Genomic DNA, 18,514 nt, shown 5'->3' on the forward strand with positions numbered 1-18,514 from the left:
TTCCACCTGTAAATGGAATCATGCTGCATTTGTTTTTCTGTTATCTGGTTTATTTCACTTAGCACAATGTTTTTTAGGTTCATTTATGTCACAAATGACAAGGCCCCCTTCTTTTCTAAATTTTATACAAATTTTTAAAATTTTCTTTCTTTTTACAGACTGAATAATATTCCATTTTATATATATGAAAAAGCATGTAAAAAAACATTGACCAGCTTAAAATAGTTTTCCTCATTAAATAGAATGATTAACCAAATCTTGAGTTACTTTACAGATAGCACTGCTGCTGCTGCTGCTAAGTCACTTCAGTCGTGTCCGACTCTATGTGACCCCACAGACGGAAGCCCACCAGGCTCCCCCATCCCTGGGATTCTCCAGGCAAGAACACTGGAGTGGGTTGCCATTTCCTTCTCCAATGTGTGAAAGTGAAAAGTGAAAGTGAAGTCGCTCAGTAGTTTCCGACCCTCAGCGACCCCACAGACTGCAGCCTACCAGGCTCCTCCATCCATGGGATTTTCTAGGCAAGAGTACTGGAGTGGCTTGCCATTACCTTCTCCTCAGATAGCACTACACAGGTACAAAAGGGGAACCCATGTCTCCACAATGACTTTCAAATGAAGAACCTTCAGAAAACTAACAGAAATGTCACTGGAGCCCTTTATGAGGCAAGAAATCTTTCAATAAAGGAAAACCTGGCTTCCAGCAGACTGACTTGAAACTAGCCAATCAGTTCCCAAGTTTGAAATTCCCCTAACCCTTTAAATTTCACCCTGAATATTGGATGGGGGAGACAGGTCTGAGACTTGTCTCCTGTTTCCTTGCTGGTCAACCTCACAATAAACCTCATTCTTTCCTCAAAAGCAGATGTCACAGTATTGGCCTCTATGATCACTGGGTAGTGGTCCCTTGGTTGGTAACGTAGGTGCGTGCGCACACACACACACACTTTCCATCCAGCTGTGGATGGACACTTTGGTTGTTTGCACGTGCGCGTACACACATACACTTTCCATCCAGCTGTGGATAGACACTTTGGCTGTTTTCATATCTTGGCTACTGCAACTAATCCTGCAGTGAACATGGAGTGCAGGTATCGTTTCAAGATTGTGAGTTCATTTAGGTTGGATCACAGAAGTGGGATTTCAGGATGATATGGCAATCCTATTTTTAATTTTTCAAGGACCTCCCATACTGTTTTCCATAGTTGATATATCAACGTACATTCTCACCAACTGGGTAAAAAGATTCCCTTTACCCCAGTCCTGCCAGTGCTGCTTATCCTTTAATTTTTAATGATGACCACCTTAATCGCGTGAGGTGGTAGCTCACCGTGGTTGACCTGCACTTCCCTGATGATTTGTGAGCCTGAGCATCTTTTCATATACGTATCCCAGACCTCCTTACCTGAAACAAAGATTAAGGGGTGATGAGATGAAAGTCACATTGGCGGAGAAGCTGTGCATGGCCCTAGAACCTACAGAACCAGGATACTGAAGAATGTGCTTATGGCATTCTGGGGTTACATGCAATGTCACTCCTGTCTGCCAAGGGCACTGCCAAACGTCAAGGCAGGCCCTTTGGTGGACTCCTGGACGGAGGCAAACCTCTGCACTGTTGACAGTCCTTGGAGATCCAAGGACGCCAATCCGTCCACCGGACTTCCTTCAGAGGCAAATGTCAGGCGTCACTTACCACCCCAGCACTGGCAGTGCGACCCCTTGGCCGCGCCACGCACAAGGCCGGGCGCCTGCAGACATGAACAAGCCCGGGCTCTGACCCTAAGGCTCCCGGGCCCAGCCCACCCGAGTCGGCCAGCCCAAGCGCGTCCCGAGCCCTTCACTCAACACCTCTGTGCCCCTCAATGATCCCGAAACGAGCAGCGCTCGTCTGTAGAGCCTGAGGTGCCGCCTTGGATGGTGGGCCGGAGAGGACTTGACAGCGCCTGCAGAGCGCGTCCCGGCACCCGGCCGTCCCACGACCGCGTCAGAGCCCTAGGGGAACAGTGGGGCGGCCGAGCTGGGGAAGTTCGGAACTGCAGCCCGCAGGGAGGCGCCCCCGCCAGACCCTCCTCTTCCGGTCCTACAGGCCGCGGAGAGCCCGGATGGAGGCAAGTGCGCATGCGCAGAAGGTCGGCGTTGCCGTCATCGGTCGCCGCCGCCAGGGAGCGCGTTGATGACGCGTCCGGAAAACACAGGAAGTGAACCGTACGGGAGCCGCGGTGGCTCAGAAAGGGTCGCCGCGCGGCGCCGCTGGGGCAGGAGCGCTTGAATGGGAGCGGAGCTGGGGCGCGCCGGCCCCAGGGGACCCGCCTTCAGCGAGGGCGCTGCCGCAGCATGGAGGACGACGCGCCCGTGATCTACGGCCTGGAGTTCCAGGTGGGTGCCGGGGAGGCCTCAGGGGGCCAAAGGCCGCGGTCATCCAGGACCCGCCGAGGGCCCGCTAGACGCCAGCGGGGCGCGGCGGTCCGGCCCGCGACCCCCGGCCGTGGGACCCCCCGCCGCCTGCCTGCCGCCCCCCGGCGTTCCTGTGGCCTGACTCTCACGGCTCGCTTTGCTGTAATTGCTTGTGTACATTTCCGGGAGCCTTGCTGTTCTTGAAGGCAGGCGCTCTATCTGTATTACTATTACTGTTTTAATTTGGACACAGTGTTTAAATTTACACTAAAAGTTGCCAAGATGCAGTGGGAGTTCTTATGTCCCCTTCACCGACTTTCCCCTAATGTTGGCGTCTTCCTGTGGCCTGGGCACAGTGACTAAAGCTTCGAAATTAGCTTTGAAACCATCCTGTTACTTTTCCCTGGTGGCTCAGATGGTAAAGGAATCTGCCTGCATTGTGGGAGACCTGGGGTTCGATCCCTGGGATCAGGAAGACCCTGGAGAAGGGCATTGCAACTCGCTCCATTATTCTTGCCTGAAGAATCCCATGGACAGAGGAGCTGTCGGACTCCAGTCCATAGGGTTGCAAAGAGTCGGACACTACTGAGTGACTTTCACTTCAGTTCAGTTCAGTCGCTCATTCCTGTCCGACTCTTTGCGACCCCATGAATCACAGCACGCCAGGCCTCCCCATCCATCACCAACTCCCGGAGTTCACCCAAACTCATGTCCATTGAGTCGGTGATGCCATCCAACCATCTCATCCTCTGTCTTCCCCTTCTCCTCTTGCCCTCAATCTTATCCAGCATCAGGGTCTTTTCAAGTGAGTCAGCTCTTCGCATCAGGTGGCCAAAGTATTGGAGTTTCAGCTTCAGCATCAGTCCTTCCAATGAATATTCAGGACTGATTTCCTTTAGGATGGACTGGTTGGATCTCCTTGCAGTCTAAGGGACTCTCAAGAGTCTTCTCAACACCAGAGTTCAAAAACATCGATTCTTCGGCGATCAGCTTTCTTCACAGTCCAACTCTCACGTCCATACATGACCACGGGAAAAACCATAGCCTTGACTAGATGGATCTTTGTTGACAAAGTAATGTCTCTGCTTTTTAATATACTATCAAGGTTGGTCATAACTTTCCTTCCAAGGAGTAAGCGTCTTTTAATTTCATGGCTGCAGTTACCATTGGCAGTGATTTTGGACCCCCCAAAAATAAAGTTTGACACTGTTTCCACTGTTTCCCCATCTATTTGCCATGAAGTGATGGAACCGGATGCCATGATCTTAGTTTTCTGAATGTTGAATTTTAAGCCAGCTTTTTCACTCTCCTCTTTCACTTTCATCAAGAGGCTTTTTAGTTCCTGTTCACTTTCTGCCATAAGGGTGGTGTCATTTGCATATCTGAGGTTATTGATACTTCTCCCAACAGTCTTGATTCCGGCTTGTGCTTCTTCCAGCCCAGCGTTCCTCATGATGTACTCTGCATATAAGTTAAATAAGCAGGGTGACAATATACAGCCTTGACGTACTCCTTTTCCTATTTGGAACCAGTCTGTTGTTCCATGTCTATTTCTAATTGTTGCTTCCTGACCTGCATACAGGTGTCTCAAGAGGCAGGTCGGGTGGTCTGGTATTCCCATCTCTCAGAATTTTCCAGTTTGTTGTGAGCCACACAGTCAAAGGCTTTGGCATAGTCAATGAAGCAGAAATAGATGTTTTTCTGGAACTCTCTTGCTTTCTCCATGATCCAGCGGATGTTGGCAGTTTGATCTGTGGTTCCTCTGCCTTTTCTAAAACCTGCTTGAATATCTGGAAGTTCTTGGTTCACATAGTGTTGAAGCCTAGCTTGCAGAATTTTGAGCATTACTTTGCTAGCGTGTGAGATGAGTGCAACTGTGCAGTAGTTTGAGCATTCTTTGGTATTGCCCTTGTTTGGGATTGGAATGAAAACTGACCTTTTCCAGTCTGGTGAATTTAGCATTCAGTAAATGTTATTCTGATTATTATAATGAAACAGAATTGTTACAGGTGAATTCTCCACAAGACAATGTCTCAGTGCCCTGTGAATCAGGAACTGTTGGGCTTGACAGCTGGGTCTATCACACAGGGCTTCCCTTGTGGCTCAGCTGGTAAAGAATCCGCCTGCAATGTGGGATACCTGGGTTCGATCCCTGGGTTGGGAAGATCCCCTGAAGAAGGGAAAGGCTACCCACTCCAGTATTCTGGCCTGGAGAATTCCACAGACTGTATAGTCCCCGGGGTCGCAAAGAGTCAGACACGACTGAGCGACTTTCACACACGTGCTCTATCACTCAAGACTGGTGCCTTAGCGATCAGTTGAAAACGGAGCTGTGTCTTAGGCATTCTGCTTAACATTGTACATGCATTTTGTTTAATTCTGACATCAGTCATATTGTTAGATGTTAATTTTCCTGTGGTTGGGGTTCTCTTAACTAGTAAGTGGTAGGGATTCTGGCCTAGGTGGGCTTTAAGAAGGTGAACACATGGGTACATCCAGAGGGTGGAAGAGAGACGCTTCCCTGACCTTGTGCTCCCTAAAGCGTGCATCTGCTTCCAATGCTTCTTATCAACTTTTGATCTCTTTAGGTAATCCCCCAAATAACCCAGAGGTTTTGATCTTCAGTGTTGGATCTTTGAGGTAACTAAAATGTTGTTTCCTGGGATTTTGGACAAATCAGTGGAGTGGATTCTTGGCTTGGGCCTCAAGTATTTTATCTGAATATCTCTTCTTAAAAGAAGTAGCTGATTGTTGAACTTCTTTCCGCAACTCTCTGGGCCCTGGCTTTCTTGAATCTGAAGAGCAGTTACTGTGTGTGGGGAAAGAGCAAGTTAGCCAAGATGGTGGTGCTCAGGCTCTCTCGCCCCACATTTTGTGTCTACGTGGTTCTGTAACAGCAGAGATAACTTTTAGCTCTGTGTATCTCAGTGTCCCTACCTGGCCACCGCCATGTCTGTTCTGTAAGCAGGTATAAGCTCCACCCGAAAAGCCCTTGAGGCTGCGTTATGACTGTGTCTGCTTGTTTAGCCCTGAGGGGACACAGCATTTCTGCTGCTGTGGCTGCTGCGCCAGTCAGGAGAGAATCAGCATGTTGGCAGTTCTTAGGGCTCCTTGAGTTTTTCTACAGGCTCCCCGCTGGCGCCGAGCCTGCCTTGGGTTCAGCGAACAGTGTGCATGTAGCCAGCAGGATGAAGAGCCAGGCGTGGACCAGCCCCAGCAGAGAAAAAGAGAAAGTGCAGGCACAGAGGAGAGTTGAGAGCTGGGTCAGGCCTGCCGCACCCGCGCCTGCGGAGCCCCGAGGGTCCCCGGAGCCTGCACCCAGCCAGGGGGGACGCTCAGGAGGGCAGGTGAAGCGCAGAGAGTAGAAGGAGGGCGTGGGAGACAAGGGGAGAGCAGCGCCGTGCGCGGGGTCGGTGACACCGTGCGCTCAGCTTCTGCTCTGGCCCGGCAGGCGCAGGAGCCTCTGGAAGATGGTGGGCATCCTGCAGCAGAACGTGGGATGCCATTCTGCACAGCGCCCCATCCGCCTCTTCTGGCTCCTTAACCGCTTCCTGCACGGCGGCAGGCTTGGGAAAGTCTAGGGATGGCAGCAGGCAAAGGGGATGCACATCTGGGCTGATGTGCTGGCAGCGGGAGTTGACAGAGATCAAACTGATAAGGGACCTCTGCTCCTAGAGTGACGGAGACAGCTGAGACCAGAGCAGCAGATACTTGGTTTGGGAAGGGCCACAGAAAAAGATACAGGCAGTTCAGGTAGAAGATTACATGGCGTCCGCGAACCTTCCTTCTGATGCCTTTTACAGGCTGTGTCCTTAAATTGGATGGCTCCCTATGCAGAGGTGTATGGTAAAGGCTGTGTCCTTACCTTTGCAAACTGGATCTCTTCCTGTGTGGAGAAATACTGTATGGGCTGTGTCCTGTGATGTTCATTTAGTAGAAGAGTGTGCTGTAAAGGCTGTGTGCTGTGACATGCTTCTAACCTCTGAATTCTCTCCCAGATTTAGGACAGTTTGAAAGCATTTGGAATCATGTGTGTGGACTGTGCATGCCACAAGGTTCCCTCTTTGAAAGGGAGGGCCCAGCACCTGTGGGGGGATTGAAGGTCCTTAATAAAACCTGTCGGAGAAGGCGATGGCACCCCCCTCCAGTACTCTTGCCTGGAAAATCCCATGGACGGAGAAGCCTGGTGGGCTGCAGTCCATGGGGTCACTAAGGGTCAGACATGACTGAGCGACTTCACTTTCACTTTTCACTTTCCTGCGTTGGAGCAGGAAATGGCAACCCACTCCAGTGTTCTTGCCTGGAGAATCCCAGGGACGGGGGAGCCTGGTGGGCTGCTGTCTGTGGGGTCGCACAGAGTCAGACACGACTGAAGTGACTTAGCAGCAGCAGCAGCAGCAATAAAACCTGTGGAGGCTTTCCTGCCATCTCACAAGGACAGCCGGTGGACTGGACTTGGCCATGGAGGTAGAGTCACTGCACGTGCGGTGCGTGGCCCTTCTCGCCCCGTGAGGGCAAGGACTGCAGCGCGAGTTCAGGCGGCAGCTGGCATTGAGTTTGCTGTGTACTGGGCAAGTAACTGTTTGCTGTGGCGTCTCCTGCTGTTGCAGAATGTCCGTTCAAGGGTCAGTGTTACTCACCAAGGAAATATCACGAAAGTAGACTGTGTGCAGATTGTGAGGCGAGAGACCCTGAGCGGGTAGTGTGGGGAAGGAGCACTTGGTCAAGCGGCGGCCAGACCCTCTTGGCCCACGGCCTCTTGCTCTCGCCCCGCGGTCTGTCAGTGTGGTTCTGTAACAGCTGGGATCACAGTGCTGGGCGTGCGTATCGCTGGGTACCCGTTCGGCCACAGCCGCGTCTGTCTGTATATAAGCTCCACCGAAAAGCCCCTGAAGCTGCATTCTGTCTGTGTCTGCTGGGTCAGCCCCGAGAGGAGGGAATACAGCGTGTCTGCTGCTACGGCTGCGACCCCAGTCAGGGGAGTAAACACGTCTGCAGCTCCCATGGCCCCTCAAGGGTTCTCCCAGCTTCCCTGCTTGCGCCTGCCTGCCCTGTCCTGCAAACAGTGTGGACAGAGAGACAACTGGTGTAATCAGCAGGATGATGCAGCCAGCCGTTGACCACTGGCTGAAGGTCATGAGGTCTGGAGGGTAAAACGAGGCACCGCCGGGCCGATAAGAGGCAGAAGAGCAGTGTCGAGCGGCCGCTGAAATGAGAGAGTGCTGAGCACATTCGCCTTTCTGCAGCACTTTGACTTGTGTTCATGGTTTTCGTTCTTTTTTGTGTGTTTACAAAATTTTAAACAAGCAGTGCTTTCGAGTCATTTAAGTCAGTTACTGAAAGTCTGGTTAAAACCAGCAGACCCTAAACTTTCCCTTTCCATCCTATCTGGTGAGAATAACCTCTGTCAGCGTTTCAGGAGGTGTTTCTTCTAGTCTTGACCTGCCTGCTCTTACCCCCCGGACGTAACCTGGTGACTGGACACCGTGGCATCTGAGGATTTTTGGTTTTTCCCGCGCTCTCCTGTCTCCCGTCAGACTCCCAACAGTTAATCACAATCTTTTGCCAAATCTTTACTCAGGTTTCTCGTTTCTCTAATTACAGAATGTTTTGTTGACTGCTGCTTCAAGGAGGGTTCTCTGCCATGTATAGCTGGCATTCCAGGGCTTTTGCTTGGGAACAGTGTGAGTCTTAGGTTCGGGGCCCTGCTGTGTGTGTCTTGGCTTCTCCGGTTACTGCCTTGCTCACTGGCGGTGCTCACACTGCCAGGTTTCTCTCTGCGGGGTCTCCACTGCCTCGTCCTGCGTGCTTCTGAGCCGGTGCCCGAGTTCTTGTGTTTCTGTCACCACAGTGAGGAGCAGCTGCCCAAGATGGCTGTGGTCAGGCGCCCTCGCCCGTTTGTAGGCTGATGTTATGGGACTTAACAGTAATCGTCGCCAACCGGTCCGTGGATCTGCTGCTTCCAAACCAGCACACAGGGACGCTGCCTTTTAACCTGATGAACTGAAGCTCAGAGCCAGCCTTCTTACCGTTCTGTTTCACAGACCTGCTGCATCTTCAGAGGTTGCGTGCGTTCCTCATCGGGGTTTCTGTCCTTGCGCGGCGCGGGGTCTGGCTCGCAGTCCCGCCCGCCGTGCCGCGGGTTCAGCTGTCTGGGTGGTCTTGCCGAGCCTCTCCGATCTGTTCTTCTCCCTCTCGTTTGAGAAGGTGACTGCTCTGGAGTTTTGTGGGTGACCCGTGTGATCGTGGGTTCTGGCCCTGCTGTGGTCCGCCCGCCTGGCGTCTGCACCTCCCGAAGCCTTTCCCTTGTCTCCCTGTGGTCCTCCCTCCGGTCCTCCTCGCTGAGCTCCGGTGCTGAGTCCTCCCACCGTGGGCTCTGTAGGCGGACGCGGCCCGGCCCGGCCCAGCCCGACAAGTGCTCGCAGCTCCCGGTTTTGCAGCGCTCCTTTCCCCTGGGCCCCCCAGGGCAGCCCCCCAGCTCTGCCCCACGGAACTCCGGCTGCCTCCTGAGATGCTGGGAGGCCCCCCGCCCTGCTCCAGTTGGCGCCCCGGTGTGTGGGGGATCCCTGTTCTGGCTGTCCCCTCGGGCGGTTCCCGCACGGTCCCCGCTTTGCTTGGGGTGTCATTGCTGGCTTTTCCTCAGCATCTTCTCTCAGAGCCGACCTTCCCCGCCTCGGAGGCAGTATTCCCAGGGCGCTTTAGGATTGCAGACGTCTCCACGTTTCACTGAAGACGGCTGGTCTCTGCTCTGCACACCCCTTCCTGCCCTTACAGGGCTTCCGGGAGTCTGAGGAGCGAGGGGTGAAGCCTTTAGCTCAGGTGAACATGGGCAGGCGCGCAGCCCCCCCAGCTTCTTCCTCTGCTGGGCCTTGCTCACGCCTGAGGCAGCTTCCTGAAGCCTTGAAACAAGCTCAGGGTTTTGGTTTGAGTTTTTCCAGTTGGCTCTGCAGCAGACTTGGCTTAAACCACCTGCACTGCCCTCAGTGGGGGCTGTCTTCTGCTCTGCTATTAAGAATAGTTTGTTCAGCTGGTCGATGACTTAAATAATTTTGTTAAAAATGGTTTATGTCTTTACTGTTTAATTTTTGTGTCCAATTACAGTTGTTTCCTGATCCTTCGGAAGCGCAGTTGGGTCACAGATCGTACAAGAGCCGAGGGCTTCTGCACGTTCCTAAGCTGCCTGGCGGGCCCTCTGCCCCAGGGGCTTCCCTAGCAGCGGTGGAGGGGGCGGCTGCCCTCACTGTCCGTTCCCCTCCATCCACGTGTGCCCTCTCCTTCCCCCCGCAGGCGCGGGCCCTGACGCCTCAGACCGCGGAGACAGACGCCATTCGGTTTTTGGTTGGGACGCAGTCTCTCAAGTATGATAATCAGGTAACTATTTCTGACAAATGGATGCATGTTAACTACCAAGCCTGTTCTTAGTTTTATAGCCATTTTTTTCTTGATTTTTCAAGCAGCACATGAGAATTAGTGCCACGCAAACAAAACAGAGCTTTCATTGGGATTTACATAGCCAACTGTATGTGACAACTGGATGAGATAAATTAAACTTATTCTATCAGTGTGGCCGCAGTGCAGTGTTTCGTGGGTGCAGCGGGGTCGCCATGCCAGTGGTCGGTGTCGCCCCTTTGACCCTGGCCAGCGGAGGGCGGGTTTGGTGGCTCACGGCACTCTCTAGCTGAGGCTGGACGAGGCCATAATCCCGTCTCAGCGTCGACTCTAGGCTGTCACCTCTGGTCGATCCAGGGAGACACAGGGTGTGGCCCGTGTCTCTAGGGTAGGAAAAATGTTGGGTTCTCACGAGGTCGAGGTTCAGTTTGGCCTTGACCAGACCTCAGATGTCTGGCCTTGAACGAATGGACCAGCCTCGTTGGACTTCATCGTCCTTGTCCTCCAGTGGCGACGGAGCCGTGGACGCAGGTGCGGGGATGTTGCAGAGACTCACAGGCCTCAGCCCTGGGGGAGCACAGGCGCGGCCGTGCCACGTTTCGCAGCAGCCTCCGTAACCCCGCCCCCGGGGGTGGCGTCAGTCGCCTTGCGGGACTGTCTGGGGTGGGTGGGCGTGGTGAACCCGCCCCTGTGCGGAAGAATGACTTTGTGTCGGCTCGGTCACTGGGAGGTCATTTGGTGATACCCATCGAGAGCTTCACACGTAAATGTCACAGTATTTAACCTGTATTCAATACACCGAAAACATCGAAAAAGCTTTCCATACAGGGAGCGTTGTTGGGATGGTACAGAGGATGGGGAGAAAACGGGAGGCAGTCACACTGTGCAGAGGTTAGGTTGCCGAGTACAACATGCCGTTTGTGATGGTGAAGCCGTGTGGTTACCCTGGCTGAATCTCCTTCCTTTCAGAATGGTGTTCACTCACTGCATGCGCGAAAGCTGAGGCTCACGAAAGCGGAGTTGCCTCAGAAGCATCACAACTGAAAAATTCTTAAGTGATTCTTAGATGTTAAGATCGTATGTAGTGTGTGATCACTAGTGTGTAAAAAAAAAAATGCAATATATTCAAATATCAAATCACTCCATTGTATTCCTGAAGCTAATATAATGTTCTATCAACGATACCTTTATATATGAAAGGTATATAAAGTACAAAATTGTATCTCTGCGTAGAATACAGACTAGAAATAGGTCAGAAGGGCCCAGACCCCGAGCCATGGTTCTCTTCAGGGGGTGTCAGTGCGATGTAAGTTGTTTCCTTGTAATTTCCGGTTTCCTGAGTGTGTGTGTGTGTTGCGTTTCTCCTGGAAGATGTCAGATGGGACTGATTTACTTACAGAGTTAGCCGTGGCTGTCCCAGAGGCAAGAGGAGAGTGGCCCCGTGCAGCCTGGGGTGCTACTGGCAGCTGGGGGGAGGAAGGTGCCCGGCACCAGCAGGGAGGCACGTGCCTTCTCTGGAAGGACCGGCGCAGTGTGTGGTGGGGGCACTGGGGCTCTGGCACAGAGCCAGTGCACAACCGACTGCCTTCTCCCCAGCTACTTGCTTTTCAATTCCACTCGGTTCCAGGCCTGTACCATTGACCTTTTCGGTAGAACACCAGGTTTTATTTATTTTTTTCTGGCCTCATGTGAGTTCACCAACCAGGGGTTGAACCACGTGTGTTTTAAGATGATGAAAACACCCTCCTCCCTGAGTGTCCCTGTCAGCTTCCCTGTCCTGCCCTGCTTCCCACAGCGAGGGCGTCTGGGGGCCTCCCTCTGTCTCTCCACCCAGCGAGTGGCGTGTGTCCCGAGTGAGTGCTGTGTGCATCCCCCTCCTGGGAGCGCTCACAGATGCCTGCAGCCTCAAGCTGATGAGAGAAAAAGGCGGTGACACCCGGTCCTGGCCGGGGACGCTGGGGGAACGGGGGACTGGACAGGTCCCCGGGGGTGTGTGGGGTGGGCAGGTGCCCTGGCCCTATCTCCAAACAGAAGACTTGGCCCTGAGCAGCCACGTGGTTCCTCCCAGGGGCCCGGCTGCACTGTGGCGAGGTGGCCACTGAGCACCCCATCTCCCTCGCCCCTGCGCGTGCCATGACTGTGACGCCCGGGCTGCTGGGGTTTGCTGTTGGGGCGGCCCCAGGGCCAAGCCCCCCTGCCCTGCAGCTCTGACAGTGACAGTGGCGTCGTGTGACCCCCAGCCCGCCTGGAAGCCCCCCGGCCCTGCCCAGGCTGGACCCCTGCTGGGAAGGGGGGCTGCTGGAGGGTCTCTGGCCCCAGGCTTTGCCTCAGGCCGTCAGCGCCTCCTCGCACTTGCTGATTCCCAGGGAAGTGCCCAGCGCCAGAGTCTGTGCTCTTAATTCAGCTCGGCTATTTTTCCTGAAAATTTCAGGAGCTGTCACAGTTGCTGGCCTCTCTGTGTCTGACGAGCTGCTTTATTTTCTGTGCCTTCAGTGTTGCCCGGGGCCCTGCCTGCGGTCAGAGCCGGTCGGGCTGTCCTGGAGCCTCCTCTGTCACGGGCTCCCCTTCTCCCCGGGGGAGGTGCTCCTCTGGTTGGGCGCTGGGCTTTTGCAGCGTGGGGGTTTGTTTGCTTCTGCACTGGGCTTTCCCTGCAGAGGCTGCCTGCATGATGCTCGTCACCTTGGGGAGCGCCAGGCTGACTGCTGTGGGGTCTCCGTGAAGCCCTTTCCGGTCTGTGCCTCGAACCCACCCCACCCCGTCCTCCCATCTCACTCCCAGGATCCGCTCCCCTCTTTGTGGTCTGAGGGCTCTGGTCTCGCCATATTGTTCGCGTCCTGTGTGTCCTTCTTGAAGCGGTTCTGCTGCATGTTTCTAGCTTATACATGTGGTCACAAGGAGTGAGCCGGCTGATTGTCCCACTGACCAGCTTGCACCCCAACTTTTCCCTGGCCCCTGACCACGTGTCCCCTCGCTGTGGGCTGAATGCTGTGTCCTGAATGCTGTGTCCCTCCCTCCCAAACCCGCACATGGGAGCCAACCCCGACGTGACGGAGGCTGGAGGGGGCCCTCTGGAAGCCGCTGGGGCTGTGAGGATGGAGCCTCGCAAGGGTAGTCTCCTGGCTGGCGGCGGGGTGGAGGTGTGGGAGTCCCCAGAAAGTGACGGAGGCGTGGAGTGAGCCGGTGCTGCTGCAGAAGGGCCCCCAGGGGCCCTGCCAGGGCGGGCTGGCCCCGACCTTCAGCTGGGAGCCACGAGGAGCCGTGGGGTGCAGCGCCTGGAGTCGCCGCAGCTCGCGCCTGCCTGCCTGCCTGAGGTGTTGTCTTCCTGAGCTGCGGACTGCACAGCTGGTGGCTGGCTTTGGAGCCGGACGAGAGGCAGGGCGCGCTGGCAGGGAGTCCGTGGTGTCTGCTGGGGGCGGCTGAGCTGAAGCCTTTTGCCCGGCAGCCCCACGAGGGGCTGTGGTTGGTGCCAGGAGGACTTCTCACAGGAAGATGCTGATGCTTTACTTTTCCTAGGGGGGTGCTTTCACTTTTTAGTTTCCAATTTTGCCACATTTTTTTTTTTGCTTCTGAATTTTCGAGTTTACCGAGTTCAGTAAGAGATGAAACGGACAGGGCACATCGGCCTGTGGTCATGTGCTTGCTCTCAGGACAGGGGCCGCTTTCTCTGAACCCTGATTCTGTGAGAATACGAACAGCCTTGATTAAGAGCACCTATACAGACTTCCTAATAAGTTTGATTACCTTGGCTCCTAAACTCTTATAGAGTGTTATCTGTGCCCTTAGCCCTGCATTGCTAAGTCCACCTTTAAAATTTTAATAATGGTAATTCAAAATATGAGTTTGAGCTTCATTGAAAGTGAAACTGAAAGTGCTCAGTCATGTCTGGCTCTTTGCGACCCCATGGACTATACAGTCCATGGGATTCTCCAGGTCAGAATACTGGAGTGGGTAGCCGTTCCCTTCTCCAGCAGATCTTCCCAACCCAGGGATCAAACCCAGGTCTCCTGCATTGCAGGTGGATTCTTTACCAGCTGAGCCACTAGGGAAGCCCTTGAGCTTCATTCTAAGCTATTCAAAACATTTTAAAAGCTTAGCAGGGGCATGGAGACCTCAAGTGACACTTGCACCCCAGCCGAGCACACGCGTTCCCTGCTCGGAGCCAGCAGGAATCGCTCTATCTTCCTCATCCCCGTCATCTTTTGCCCTCACCCTAACCACAGTTTTCCTCTGGGAGGGAGCTTGTCTGTGTAACTGGCCTGCGACTGCAGTGTCAGTGCGTGTGACTTGGCGTGAGCGGTGTTGGTGGTGGTGCCCTGGGTGTAGGCAGTTGGGTCACAGCCACTCTCCTGGCATGTGGAACTGCCTGGCCCTCTGCTGACCTGCTGTGGTGCAGAGCCCAGCGTCGTGGCGGGTGGGCACCCCCTGCGCCCCGACAGTGTGGAGGGTTCACAGCACATGCTCTGGAACAAGCCTCGCTGCTCCAACTTTGTCAGCCCTGGTTTCTTCCCCTGTAACCATGGCTAGTAATGATAGATAATCCTGTCACCATCAAGCTCTTTTAGGATTAAAGGAGCCAGCATGGTACAAATAGCTCAAGTGTCTGCGGCGAATCAGTCGCCATTCCTTTGAGTCCTGCTTGTCGGCGGTACTGACGTCCCCCGCCCTGCCCCAGTGTACCTGGATGATAGCATCTCTGGAGGATGTAACCTGTGGCCCAGTCCATGAGCCTGCTGTGGGCGAGGATGTGTGGGAAGAGCCTAGACTCTGAAGCTTAAAGGGCACATTACTAGAGTGTCAGATTAGGAGAGGTGGACCTGGGGGTCGTGGACTCCTCCCCACCCCCACCGCAGAGGGCTGAGGCTGATGTTTACTTGCTGAGCACCTATGAAACGGCCGGAGGGAGACCTGCGTGGACCGCAGCCCAGAACCTGGCTGGACGCCCTGCCTTCTCCTCCTCACAAGAAAGAGGAGCCTGCCCCAGGCGGGCACGGGGACTCTGCAGCAGCGGGAAGCGCGGGAAGAGGTCAGGCTTGAAGGACTGCTCCCCAGCCAGGAGCTGCCCGTGTGCAGGGGAGGGTGTGCGCGCCCCCGGGTCCACAGCCCCAAAGGAGGACCCAGAAACTGGCACTCCCGTGCTCCCCAGCGGCGGTTCTGACGGTGCTCCCGGCCGAGGAGTGCAGCTCAGCACATCCTTTTCTCAGCGCTCAGGGATTTTCTGATAAGGAGGAAACATGTCAGATACTTAGGAAGAAGCTTCTTGCTCACTCTAACAAGACAGAAATTGTTCCTGGTTTTGTGTGTTGCCGTTTAGTCTGTGTTCCCGTGTGACTGTTATAAACTTTATATAGAAGCTGTTTACCCGGTGTATTCCCAAACCCACCGTGAAAACTACATTGGGCTCTGAGTGCTGCAGAAACTGACTGAAAACAGTTTCCAAGATTAAAAACAGTAAAAAAATAAAAAATAAAAACAGTGTTGCTGGTGTTCAGTCTCCTCACTGCCCCCGGAGAAGGGTGGCCTCTGCCTGGCCGCGTGGTCCCAGCAATCCCGGGGCCTTCGTTCCCGGTCATCACACTCGCGGGGACGCTGCGGCTCGGGTCGCACAGGCTGTAGGGGGCAGTGGTGGGCTTTGAGTCCTGCCCAGGAGGGCCCTCGAGGGCTGGGGAACGATTCCCTGTGAACGGGATGCAAGGGAAGCAGCCACGGACACAGCCGGAGGCTCTGGGCCAGCAGGGGGAGGTGCTTTGGGTGTCATGGAAACGTTTTTTAAAACAGCATGTTAGTGTTTGTTCTGACTGCAGAACAGTGCTTGAAAAAAATTAAAAAATAAAGCCAAATCACAAAGAAGTAAAGGAAAAGCCTCTATAATTTCATCACCCAAAGGTAACCAGTCACTTTCTGATTCTCTCACTGGGACGTGCTTACTTTTTAGCAAAAAGTGTGTGGAGCGTTTGTGCGGTTCTTTTACTGGTTCATTTTTCCTTTTGTCCCCTGGAGAAGGGATAGGCTGCCCTCTCCAGTATTCTTGGGCTTCCCTGGTGGCTCAGCTGGTAAAGAATCCGCCTACAATGCGGGAGACCTGGATTCAATCCCTGGGTTGGGAAGATCCCCTGGAGAAGGGAAAGGCTTCTCTCTGGTATTCTCCCCTGGAGAATCCCATGGAGTACACAGTCCATGGGGTTGCAAAGAGTCCGACATGACTGAGCAACTTTCCCCTTCCCTTTCCCTCTTGTACACGTTATGGACCCTTTCCCCAGCACTGAATAGTGTTCAGAGAAGAGTGGCTGGCTTCACAGTGTTGTATTATAGTCGGTTCACCTGAACAGTTCCCCGTTGCCAGGCACATGGGTGGCTTCAAACATAGAAGCCACATGAACATACTGTGGCTTCTACAACTTAACAGAGCCACTTCAGTGTGATGAAACATATGTCTCGTCATGACAGTCAGTATAGAAGCCACATGAACATAGTGTGGCTTCTACAGCTTAGCATAGCCACTTCAGCGTGATGAAACATGTTTCGTCATGACAGTCAGTATAGAAGCCACATGAACATAGTGTGGCTTCTACCACTTAACAGAGCCACTTCAGCGTGATGAAACATATGTCTCGTCATGACAGTCAGTATAGAAGCCACATGAACATAGTGTGGCTTCTACAGCTTAGCATAGCCACTTCAGTGTGATGAAACATGTTTCGTCATGACAGTCAGTATAGAAGCCACATGAACATAGTGTGGGTTCTACCACTTAACAGAGCCACTTCAGCGTGATGAAACATATGTCTTGTCATGACAGTCAGTATAGAAGCCACATGAACATAGTGTGGCTTCTACCACTTAGCATAGTCACTTCAGCGTGATGAAACATGTTTTGTTATGACAGTCAGCACCACAGCAAACATTCCTGATGGGTATAGGTCTCTGTGCAGATCCATGATTATCAATATAAACTGATTTAAAAAACTGTAAATTTTATTTTCCCCAGTGACTTGACTGTTGATAAGAGAGTGAACGTGAACATCATTTTCATTCCTCCAGAAATTATCCGGAAGAGCATGGCACTGGCATGTTTAACTTTTCATTCAGTGGCTGAAACACGATGCTGTCTTCACCGTCACATGGTCAGAGGTGCCGATGGCTGTTGGTCTTGCTTTTAGGAAGCGTTTTAAGAGCTGCTGACCTGACGCGCAGCACTCTCACCTGTTCCGTCCTCGGTTGCTTCCAACATGAGTTGTGTCCGCTGCGGAGGGGCCCGGTCGGGGCTAAGCCTGGCCCTCGGCAGGCAGCAGCACCCTACCCCACTCAGCCGAGCCGCAGGCCTGGGACGGTAGCGGCGGGCGGCCCCCTCCTGGAGGCTCTGGCCCTGACACCCACCGTGGCCTGACTGCCACGTGCGGGGCGGGGCGTGGAGCCTTCGGTGTCTCCTCTGGAGGATTGGGCGTGGCGGGGGCAGGGTTCTGCGCTCGCAGGCTTAATATTTGCAGGGATTTCACCCTACTCTTGAGAGGCACAGAGTCAGATGCCCGTGTGGAAGTGAACGCTGTTAGGGCAGTACGGAACTGGCAAAGGCGTGCAAGGGGTGTTTGGTTCTTCTGTTCTCTGTGGTCTGTGAAGGCGAGTGGGAAGTGTGTGAGCTTTTGACCGGCTCTTTCCTTGTATCTGTAGATCCACGTCATAGACTTTGACGACGAGAACAACATTATCAATAAAAATGTGCTCCTGCATCAGGTGGGGGAGATCTGGCACATTAGTGCCAGCCCCGCAGACAAAGGCGTGCTGGCCACCTGCTACAACAAGAGTGAGTATCCCCAGGGGGCTGGGTGCCCGTGGACCGCTTGTTACGAGAGTGAGTGTCCCTTGGGGGCTGGGTGCCCGCGGACCGCCTGCTACAGTGGAGTGAGTGTCCCCGGGGGGCAGGGTGCCTGTGGAGGGGTGGGTGCGTGGTCCCTAAGCCATGTACTCAGGGAAGTCTCGCTTCACAGAGCAGCTGTGATACTGTGGGTAGATGGAGACTATAATAAGCGATTATTATAGTCTGGAGTCCAAGAAAGGAAGCTGGAACCACAGCTGTTCCCTGAGCGTGGACCCCGGGGCGGGGGAGGGACGAGCCTGAGGGTCTCCGCTGAGGGGCGCAGCCACACTCATGCTCCCTCTCCTGCACCCTCAAAGGGCGGCGGGCTTGCGTCTCTCTCGCCATCTCTGTGCGGCGGGGGGGGGGGTGGTGGTGGTGGAAACGGGGTCTGGGAGCCACGCCTCTCAGTGTGCTGCGCTGTGCCCTCCGCGGGCCTCCGCCCGGCCCACCGTTCACCCTCCCGCCTCTGGGAGCCTTTACCGAGTGTGCAGCCTAGTCGCTGCAACCTGCAGGCAGACAGCTTCTGGCAGAGTTCTGTTCCCTCATAGAAATGATAGCGAATTTGCTGTCGGTTGAAGTAACCCAGATGTTCAGACACTTTCTCCGAGCAGGCCGCCTCTCACCTGTCCTGCGCCCCTCGGTGTCCCGGGAGGACTGGAGACAGATGCAGCGTGTGCCCCCCACACTGTTGATAGGGAGCCGATTCTGACTCAGCTGTCCCCTGTGAGTTGGGGAACTGTGTTCTCGGTGCCCGGGTGCTGGAGGGGGAGCCGTGTTAGTAGTAATCTCTTGGGACCCTCTTCTGTGTGGAGCTTTCTTGGGACTCCTGGATTCAGGGCACAGAACTGCCAGGGCCAGGCACGTGGTTCTGGGAGTCATA

At 54.1% G+C, this 18,514-nt stretch overlaps 1 protein-coding gene across 1 annotated transcript in view; it reads left to right on the forward strand.

Annotated features, from left to right (window-relative positions):
- The first annotated feature begins 2,193 nt into the window (after nt 1–2,193).
- EIPR1 (EARP complex and GARP complex interacting protein 1) overlaps nt 2,194–18,514 on the forward strand; it is a 63,226-nt gene continuing 46,905 nt past the window's right edge. Inside the window, exons 1-3 of the mRNA XM_055427809.2 lie at nt 2,194–2,375; nt 9,681–9,764; nt 17,448–17,580. Coding sequence (XP_055283784.2) covers nt 2,334–2,375; nt 9,681–9,764; nt 17,448–17,580 — 259 coding nt within the window. The 5' untranslated portion in view covers nt 2,194–2,333. The remainder of the gene's footprint in view (nt 2,376–9,680; nt 9,765–17,447; nt 17,581–18,514) is intronic.

This window comes from Moschus berezovskii, chromosome 7 (assembly GCF_049115385.1).
Source record: "Moschus berezovskii isolate FMDL1 chromosome 7, NW_MosBer_1.0, whole genome shotgun sequence".
Taxonomy (NCBI): domain Eukaryota; kingdom Metazoa; phylum Chordata; class Mammalia; order Artiodactyla; family Moschidae; genus Moschus; species Moschus berezovskii.